Genomic DNA, 9,670 nt, shown 5'->3' with positions numbered 1-9,670 from the left:
CATTTGTCATAGCTTAAATTTCATTTTCGCTATCTCAATAAAAAGTTGAATCTTACTATTTTATTCCTACACATAACAATAAGAGTATTAATTTATCATTGTTTTAACACGCTACGTTTCCATCACAATTATAGTTTTAGTGATACAATGATTGATGTACCTTACAATGTTAGAATGTCTCGTGTTTTGTATTAATTAAGAGGGACAACTCTCAATCCAATCAAAACACATGCAATAATGAAATAAAAATGAAAAAAAAATCAAACAAGAAGCTATTTTATTTTTAATGTAGATGTAATTATCAATATCTAATAAAAAGAAAAATTAATAAAAAAATGTTGATTTATATTTTTGAGCCAGTTGATCTGCCAAACCAAATTGTATTTAGTTAATAAAAGGAATGAAATATTAATCAACATTACTCTATTTGACATACATTATTATTAAAAAAAGATCCAATTTGAACCAATTCATTTCTATTTAATTGATACATAATAAGATTGCTAAAGTATGACAACCTAAATCGCAACACTTTCAAATATATATATATTTTTCAATTGTGGACTGTGATAGACCCATTATAAATATTTTCCAAGAAAGAGATGAATGAACAAAAGTAGAAACATAAATTAACACTTCTTTAAGAAAAAAAAAAACAGAATTAATATTTACAACCATTGTCAAATATAATGTGCCATTAATACATTCTAGCCCTCTCGGATCAAATAAATAAGCATTTTAAACTGTTTGGGCAATTAAAAGATGCTCTCTATCAAATATCGTTGCTTGTCTGATCTTCATTCATTTCAGGAAACCCCACAGCCTAGTAACAGGTCACTGGCGCCGGGAGCCACAAGTAACAACCAGTTGACGGAATATACACCGAGTGCATGCAATAAAAAAATGTCCAAGCGAATAGGAAAAGTGATGGGAGGAGATGATGCCCGACCCAATAAGGCGAAGCCGAAGAGGAGACCATTTCCCCACTCTTTAGCAGCCCCCACTCCTTTCGTCCCTCCCTTCTCTCTTTCCTCCACTCTTTCCTCCACCTCTCTTATAAATATCCCTCTCCTTCCCTCATGCTCTTTTTTTCTCCTCTCTTTCTCCTCCTTTTATACTCTCCATTACCCCCTCCCTCCCCTCCTCTCCAGTTGTGCTCCACCTGTCCCCTGCAGAACCCCTTCTCCTCCTTCAAAGGAGCTCAGGTTTGCAACTGTTCACTATCTCTCCCCTCTTCTGTACCTTTTTACTTTTGATATTTGTCTTTTGCTCTCCCGTAAGTTCTTTGGACTGTTCTATGTGCTTTTTCTTTCGATCGTCGATTGCTCTGGATCTAGTTCATATAGGATTGGTACATCCACGGTTTAAATCGCTTGTTGTGCATGCACTTTTAACAGATCTGGCTGTTTGCTCTTCAGATCTCTTCTCCAATGTTTCCTGACAGCGATACGTGTTCTGTTTTTTTACCTGATCGGTTTTAAATTAGCGTTTTGCAGATGACAAGACTGGGATAAGGCATATTACAGGTCCTATCCTTGTCTATTCCAGCTGCGATTAGTGAGAGTCCAGCAATAGAAGTCTATTCCACAAAGAAAAGTCCAATTTCTCTCTGAAAGAAAGAGATCATTATACAATCTTATTTTTAACCTCTTATTCCTCACAGAGTGGGGACCTGATCTAATCTGAACCGTCTGTGCAGATCTCAAGGGACCCTCCGCGCACCAAATATATAACTCAAGAAAACGGCTAGTAGGTAGCCAAAAAAAGAAACAAGAAAGGAAAAAGAAAACGAGAAAAAGAAAAATGGACGCAGCAGTAGCAACAGCTACTGTAGGAGGGGACATGAGAAAAGCACCTTCTCATGCTTCAATCACCGAGCAAGACGCCTTCGATGATCTATCTCGACTGTTGGATAAGCCTCGACTTAACATTGAACGGCAGAGATCATTTGATGACAGGTCAATGAGTGAATTTTCAATTGGGGGCAACATCAAAGCCGGTATGGATGGATATGATGCTGTCTATTCCCCCGGTATCATATCAGGTCTCGACACACCGCTCAGTTCAGCCCGAAATTCATTCGAGCCACACCCCATGGTAGGTGAGGCATGGGAGGCACTGAGACGGTCACTAGTTTATTTTAAGGGGCAACCTGTGGGGACAATTGCGGCTTATGATCATGCATCGGAGGAGGTGCTCAATTATGATCAGGTATGCAATCATTGTTAAAAATATTGTTTGTGCAATATTCAAGTTCAGTGCTGGTGTGCAGCACCATCAGACCTTGGACATGTATTTCATGCTTGGCATGATGTGTATCGTTTTTGTTTGATTTGTCACTATTTGGTCATACTGGCCAAATTACAGGTTGATTAATGCTCTCTGCTGTGTATTTTTGCAAAATTTTGATACCAGGAAGCTCTTAATCGCAGGATTCTTTTCTTTCGTTGTGTTTGTAAGGCATAACCAGCTCAAATATTCTACTTCCTTTATTGTTGATTGCATGCATAAAAATCTTTTGAAGTGTTAGCTGTCCAATGGACTTCTTCCAAGAGATTATTTACCTGAATCAAGTTCTTTTTTTTTATGACAAAAAAAAAACACAAAGGTCTCCAGCTATGTAGCAACTCTCATTCGTATAAATTAGCTAGCATTTTCACGACTTATATTCAGAACAAATATATAGCAAATCAATATTGACCTGACTTGATTTTTAAGTCCACAAATATACTTAAAACATGTGCTTAACTAATAAATTTCAGTTTCTTTGTTATCTGGATTTTTTTTTTAATGAAATTGCTGGCTCCTTGCACTTTTCTCAGAAAAGAAAATGAATTTGTACCTTTCAATTGCTAATTAAACTCACATCAAACCAATTTGATCCTTTCAGGTATTTGTTCGAGATTTTGTGCCAAGTGCACTCGCATTCTTAATGAATGGTGAACATGAAATTGTAAAAAACTTCCTACTAAGAACACTTTTACTCCAAGGCTGGGAAAAGAAAGTTGACCGGTTCAAGCTCGGAGAAGGGGTTATGCCTGCTAGTTTCAAGGTCCTTCATGACCCAAACAGAGGTATTGATACTGTTGTCGCTGATTTTGGTGAGAGTGCCATTGGTCGGGTCGCACCGGTTGACTCTGGTTTCTGGTGGATTATATTGCTTCGCGCATACACAAAATCTACTGGAGATATTACCTTGGCAGAGAGTGCTCAGTGTCAGAAGGGAATGAGGCTTATATTGTCTTTGTGCTTGTCGGAGGGGTTTGATACATTCCCCACTTTACTTTGTGCTGATGGGTGCTGCATGATTGATCGTAGAATGGTAAGTTTGAATGTATTATTTGACTGGTGGGATATTGTACTAGTCTTTACCTGCACCAGAGTTGTCATAAGTTTAATTCAGACTAATAATGTGTCAACTGTGCCGGAGATATTGGATTAAGCACCCTAAATAAGCCTAAGTAAGCCTCAATAGTCTAGTTTTGGCACAATGCACACTCAAATTTTCAATCAAGCCCTCAATTTCAGTGAGTAAAGCTTCCATTATGTACAAGGCCTTAAATTAACATAAATTATGAATTAAAATTTGAATGTTCTTACTTTCTGTAGGGAGTGTATGGCTATCCCATAGAAATCCAGGCTCTGTTCTTCATGGCACTGAGGTGTGCTTTGTCCTTGCTAAAACACGATGCTGAGGGAAAAGAGGTTATAGAGAGAATAGTAACGCGCCTCCATGCCTTGAGCTACCACATGCGGACCTATTTCTGGCTTGATTTCCAACAGCTAAACGATATATACCGGTTCAAGACTGAGGAATACTCCCACACAGCTGTGAATAAGTTCAATGTTATTCCCGACTCTATTCCTGACTGGGTGTTTGATTTCATGCCGTCCCGTGGTGGTTATTTCATTGGAAATGTCAGCCCGGCAAGAATGGATTTTAGGTAGATGCTAATTTGATAATTAGTCTTTTGACGAAATTAAATATGATATTTTCTAAACCTTGTCTAGTCAAATCCATGAAGATTATAGATTAGCTTGATTATTATGATGTAGATGATAGATCCATAGTTTATGCTAAATACAATTTATTAGGTAGTAACTTAATTTACTTGTAATGGCATCAGAATCAACAACCTTCTGCAATTCATACATTTAGACTTCAATGTATGTTAGAATGAAAGTGTAGACTATTTAATTTAGGTATGTGCATTTAAATTTATGATCAGTTATATATATCAATTATCTCTTACTCATTGTTATTTATTTATTTGAACTCCTAATTTCAGGTGGTTTGCATTGGGGAATTGCGTAGCGATTCTTTGTTCTCTTGCCACACCAGAGCAGTCAACAGCCATAATGGACCTGCTAGAGGAGAGGTGGGAGGAGTTGATAGGAGAGACACCTATGAAAATTTGTTATCCCGCAATCGAGAGCCATGAATGGAGGATAGTAACAGGTTGCGACCCAAAAAATACTCGATGGAGTTACCACAATGGAGGCTCCTGGCCAGGTAACTGAGATCAACGCTAGTATTTATATTGTTTATTTTAGATTGCACCTAACATTTTACCGAATTGCAACACACTCCAGATTTTACTTTCTTCCAATTACATACTGAATTAATATCAAATCAACAACTTTGTTTTGGAGGTCTAAGTTTGGATGACACCTTATGAATTGCTTCCTCTTTCTCCAGCAGAACATTGGTTTATTGTTTTAACCTTTCCTTTAAGTCTGTGAATGTCGGTCACAACTCCCCTGAAAGATTTGGATGTTAGTTGCATGCATAAAGCTCTTTGTGTGAGGCTATAGTACTATTCATAGCGCGGATTGGTCCGTACTATGGATCAATATCTGCTTTCTCAAAGTTCAAATAGTCGATCTGAACCGTTCAACATGATCTCCATATATGTACTTGCATACTACATTTACATTTTTTAGAATTTTTTTACAAGTTCTTTAGGTAGTAGAAAATCACTACTTTAGATCAAGTGATTTTCTACCTATCTAAACAAATAGTAAAAAATTTGTAAAAAATATAAAATTTGATCTACAAGTAATTTTCATATGAAGATCATATTCAGCGGTTCAGATTGACTATTTGGACTTTGAAAATTGAGATATTGATCCATAGTACAGACAATCTGCTCTATGCGTAGTACCATAGCCTCATGTAATATCTCTTGTTGCTATTTTAATTAAAAAAAACCTTCTTCTGTTATTTTTCCCCCTTCCATTTTAACTCTTGGCAAAGAGTCAAACTTAGTTTATAGTTTAAACCTGACATTGCAAGAAGCTCAATTTTATTATTCCCTGTATGTTATATTCATCTTCCAAAATTTCCCTTGCAGTTCTTCTGTGGCTTCTGACCGCCGCATGCATCAAGGTCGGTCGGCCTCAGATTGCTCGACGAGCGATGGACCTAGCAGAGAGCCGTTTGTTGAAAGATGGATGGCCTGAGTATTACGATGGTAAACTTGGCCGTTATGTCGGTAAACAAGCTCGTAAATTCCAAACTTGGTCAATTGCCGGCTATTTGGTTGCGAAAATGTTGCTCGAAGACCCGTCTCATTTAGGCATGATATCCTTGGAGGAAGATCGATTGATGAAACCCTTGATCAAGAGATCTTCCTCTTGGACTTGTTGAGGTGGGTGCAAGAAAGAGAAGAAGAAACCTACTTATGTGTTGCTCTTTTTTTTTTTAGCTTTGAAGCATTCTTTGGAGTTATTAATCCCAAGTCTAATCCTTCCTTTGGTTCCTCCCTTTATTCTACATCTCCTAATTTGGAAAAGGTATACTAGTCGGGTTTGATGTTATACGGGTATTGTTGATTATTTGTACGAAAATTGCTGTTGCATCTTTTTAGTGTGAGTCTGATGATCTGATCGGGAGCAATAATGTGGCACTTGAGATGGGTTATTTCTGTGTTTGTTGTAACAAAGAACAGTCGAGTAAATTTAAATTTATACTTTTCCTTTTGTTAACTAATGTTGTTTCTGGATATGCTTTTGATAAAAATCTAAGAGTGAGTCTATGGTACTATGCATATTACGGGTTGTTACCGTGCTACGGCTCTATATTTGAGTTTTCAAATTCTAACGGTCGATCCGAACCGTTCATCTTGTTCTCCATATTAATATGTGTTTGGAAATCAAATTTTACATTTTTTGAAATTTTTTTACTATTTTTTTAGATATTTAGAAAATCACTTGATCTGGAAATTCTGGACCATCCAAAAACAGTGATTTTCAATAAATCTAAAAAAATAATAAAATTTTTTCAAAAAATGTAAAATTTGGTCTCCAAACACATATTAATATGGAGAACAAGATGAACTGTTCGGATCGACCGTTAGGATTTGAAAACTCGAATATAGAACCGTAGCACGGTAACAAATCGTAATATGCATAGTACCATAGACTCACTCAAAATCTAATGAATGGTTTTACCGTACCTTTATCCGAAAACCATTCACCGGTTCCCTCATTTTTGTCAGAAGTCAATGACATCTTTTAAATAATTAAAAGCCGATGCAAATTTTAAAAATGAGCTTCGACACGTCTCTTATATTTTTGCCGCTAAAACAATAACATTTTAAAATAACTAAGATCAAAATTTATATGGAGAAATTTCTTTCCACTACGAGATACCTAACTCTGAAATTTCGTTTATTTATTATTAATTATCATATTAGAAGTTTGTTTTTCAGTATTTTTTACCTTTCGAGAAAAAAAAATTATCATTTGTTTATTGTATTATGTGAATGTATATCTGTAATTATTTTGGCAATATGTCAATTTCTAAAAAAGAAAACCGGTGTAATCTGTTGAGGGGATCGCTTTAGGACCCAAAAAAAAACAAAAGAAAGTATCCGAAGGAGAAGAGAGTATGGCTGCTACCAATTGTTCCATGCATGTTGCGCCTAAATACTGATGCACCACTTGGTTATTTAAAATATTTGTTATTTCATTGATCTCACTCATAACTGCTAAAAGACAAATTATAGAAGCTTGAATTGGTTAAAATTACCAATAGTATTCAAAACACTGGAATTGTTGAAAGGGCTCAAGTAAATTCTTGCTGGTTTTTTTTTTTTAATCCAATTGCGCTGAAAATGGCACGGTAGCTGGCTCCGTCATGGAACGACACGGTTACGATACGGAACAGAACGATATGACACGTGTATCAGTTACGTGCCTTGTGTATCCCGTGCTGTGACCATTTTTTGAAACTTTGACACGGCACGTCACGTGAAAAATTTAGTTACGGTACAGTACGATACGTAGTCATGCGAGTCACGTGTAATTATGACGATTAGATATTGATTAAATGATGAATTTTGAATAAATTAACTTAAATTATGATTAAATGGTCACGTGAGACACGTTTGGTCACGGCACATTTGAGAACAGTATGACTCACATGGCGTAATCATTTGCATGCCGTGACCACCTCTTGATATTTTAGTCATGACAGTTACAAAATTAACTTAACCATGGCATACCACGGAACAAGACTAAAATCACAGCGTATTATATCTCGGTGCGTTACAAAAGCACACAGTATGTTTTATCCTATGCGCTGGCCTTCCCATCGCCTGCGCAAAATCCAACTAAACACATGTCTTGTATGTGGAATAGTATCCTCTGCGGAGAGTCGTTCTGTGTAGAGATTTTAATCTGGTCTGTTCGTTTCGAATCGGACGGAACATATTAGATCTTGCCCGAATTGAAAAAAAAAATTCTCAAAATTTGCGGAGCTTTTAATCTGATCCTTCCAATCCGAAACGAATGGACCAGATTAAAAGCTCCGCACGGAACGACTCCCCAGAGGATACGCTTCCCTTGTATGTTGGGCCTTCTGTTGAATTTGTACGTCTCCTTGTGTGTTCGTCTTGTGCACATTAGTCGGCCCATTTTAACCCACCTCTCCTCACAATACTCCCAACCGAACCAAAGTAAAACGGTGTCTATTTGGACATGAGATCTGTTTAGAGATTCGTGCAGATTAAAACTGACGACTCAGGCAGTCAGGTATTGCACTGGATCTGAATTCCTCTCTCAATGCCTCTCCTCTCTTCTTTTCTGATTTTCTCTCTTCTCAACCAATCTCTCCTCCCATGGATCCACTTCCTCAACCCGACCCGCTTTCTTCCCCTGTTACCTTCACCTCTCCAGACGACATCTCCCCTTCCCTTTCCTCCCTTCTCTCCCTCTGCCATCGTGGCCAGTGGAACCTCCTACTCTCCTCCGTCCCCGCTTCTTCCCCTCTCTCCGATCCACCTCACCTCCATCTCCTCCATTCCACTCTCTCCGCTCTCTCGCTCTTCAAGCTCCGCCGCTACCCCGACCTATCCAGGCTCCTCTCCACTCTCTCCCCCTTGGACTCCCCTCAATACCATTTCCAATCCTACCCTGCCATCTACTCCTCTCTCTCTGGATCCTTTGTGCCCTTCTCTCTGCGCATACTTCATGCACTCCTCCCCCACAGGCTCGGCGACCGGCCGCAAACCCTTGATCGGCTGTACGATCTCTTATCCCTCTGTCGCACTCACCAATGGCCCCGCCGCGAACTTTACGTGCTATCTCTTCTCCTTGCTCATCATTTTTCTTTCAAGGAGTATGACGTGGTGCTCTCTCTGATTGAAGAGATGCTGGACAAGGACCCTTCTGACCCAGTGATTCTGTCTAGACTGGGGTATTTGCAACTTCAAATTGGAGATTTGAACGGTGCCAAAGATTCTTTTCAGAGAGTCGAATCAGCACTTAGAGAAGCGGGATCAGAGATTGATGCAGCAAAAGGTAAATTGGTTATTTGAATGCCATCAAAGTTATAAATTTCATTTTGTTCGGCCGTGATTTTGGTTTATAACCAGTCTGATTGGATTTCAGTATTAGATCTCAGTACCAGTCCGTACCAGTCAATGCGTACCAGCACTTCTCATGTGTATCTGTTTGATTCTAGTGGCTTCTTGTATCATTTCAGGGAATCTTATAGGAAGAAACAATGCACTCGGTTTTGTTGTGGCAAAGGACTTCACATCAGCAGTGAGAGAGTATGAGACCTGCATAGAGAGAGACAGTTCTGATGTGGTGGCAGTGAACAATAAAGCAGTGTGCTTGATGTACTCAAGGGATATCTCTGATGCGGTGAAAGGACTGGAGGGTGCATTGGAGAGGATTCCAACGGTGGCTGTGGATGAAACCATAGTGGTCAATCTATGTAGTATGTATGAGCTTGCATATGTCAATCATATGGAGGTGAAGAAAACCTTGGCGACTTGGATCCAACAGGTCGCGCCTGATGATTTCGACCCGTCATGCACGAGAATGTGAGACCTTCACTGGAGGTAATTTCTTTAGTACTTTTGTGGAGATAAATTTGTTGTACTGTTGCAAATGCTAGGAATTGGTTGTATCATTAGGTGGGGCTTTTGTGATTTTTTTTTTTTGCTTTCTTGCATTATAATTTGATGAAGAGGTATGATTAAATATAAAGAACATGGCTTTATAAGATCATCGTGTAATTTGTTCCGAGTAATTATATTCTCCAATGTTCTTCCCAAATCTGCACCTCTAAGTTAAATTTGTTTTCAGCTTGGAGTTCAATTTTGATTGTTCTGTCTTCTTGACCTCACACATATTATGCGTCATATGGAGTTGTTCT

The 9,670-nt window shown here is 38.3% G+C and overlaps 2 protein-coding genes across 4 annotated transcripts; both read left to right on the top strand.

Annotated features, from left to right (window-relative positions):
* Positions 1-755: 755 nt before the first annotated feature.
* On the top strand, positions 756-5,988 carry LOC144566924 (putative alkaline/neutral invertase D). 3 transcript variants are annotated; one of them, XM_078316971.1, is made up of 6 exons: positions 756-1,205; positions 1,700-2,211; positions 2,891-3,322; positions 3,610-3,944; positions 4,290-4,513; positions 5,355-5,988. In XM_078316971.1, exons 2-6 carry the CDS (start codon positions 1,804-1,806, stop codon positions 5,648-5,650), a joined length of 1,695 nt encoding a protein of 564 aa, XP_078173097.1. In that variant the 5' UTR covers positions 756-1,205; positions 1,700-1,803; the 3' UTR covers positions 5,651-5,988. The 3 variants fall into 3 exon arrangements, with proteins under 3 accessions (XP_078173097.1, XP_078173099.1, XP_078173098.1); XM_078316973.1 differs by having other exon boundaries at positions 1,664-2,211; XM_078316972.1 differs by having other exon boundaries at positions 1,497-2,211.
* A 2,062-nt stretch (positions 5,989-8,050) lies between these two features.
* Positions 8,051-9,570, top strand: LOC144566929 (Tetratricopeptide repeat (TPR)-like superfamily protein). The gene is made up of 2 exons (XM_078316978.1): positions 8,051-8,805; positions 8,990-9,570. The coding sequence occupies exons 1-2, from the start codon at positions 8,124-8,126 to the stop codon at positions 9,337-9,339; spliced, it is 1,032 nt and encodes a 343-aa protein (XP_078173104.1). The 5' UTR covers positions 8,051-8,123; the 3' UTR covers positions 9,340-9,570.
* The last annotated feature ends 100 nt before the right edge of the window (positions 9,571-9,670 follow it).

This window comes from Carex rostrata, chromosome 15 (genome assembly GCF_964058835.1).
Source record: "Carex rostrata chromosome 15, lpCarRost1.2, whole genome shotgun sequence".
Lineage (NCBI taxonomy): Eukaryota > Viridiplantae > Streptophyta > Magnoliopsida > Poales > Cyperaceae > Carex > Carex rostrata.
The sequence above is the reverse complement of the archived record's forward strand: the minus strand, read 5'-3'. Positions and strand labels throughout refer to the sequence as shown.

Bases quoted from the DNA above. Each gene is read 5' to 3' on its own strand.
- LOC144566924 (XM_078316971.1), top strand. From the start codon at position 1,804: ATGGACGCAGCAGTAGCAACAGCTACTGTAGGAGGGGACATGAGAAAA. The intron at 2,212-2,890 runs GTATGCAATCAT...TGATCCTTTCAG, and splicing joins AGGTGCTCAATTATGATCAG to GTATTTGTTCGAGATTTTGT. The intron at 4,514-5,354 runs GTAACTGAGATC...TTTCCCTTGCAG, and splicing joins CAATGGAGGCTCCTGGCCAG to TTCTTCTGTGGCTTCTGACC.
- LOC144566929 (XM_078316978.1), top strand. From the start codon at position 8,124: ATGGATCCACTTCCTCAACCCGACCCGCTTTCTTCCCCTGTTACCTTC. The intron at 8,806-8,989 runs GTAAATTGGTTA...GTATCATTTCAG, and splicing joins AGAGATTGATGCAGCAAAAG to GGAATCTTATAGGAAGAAAC.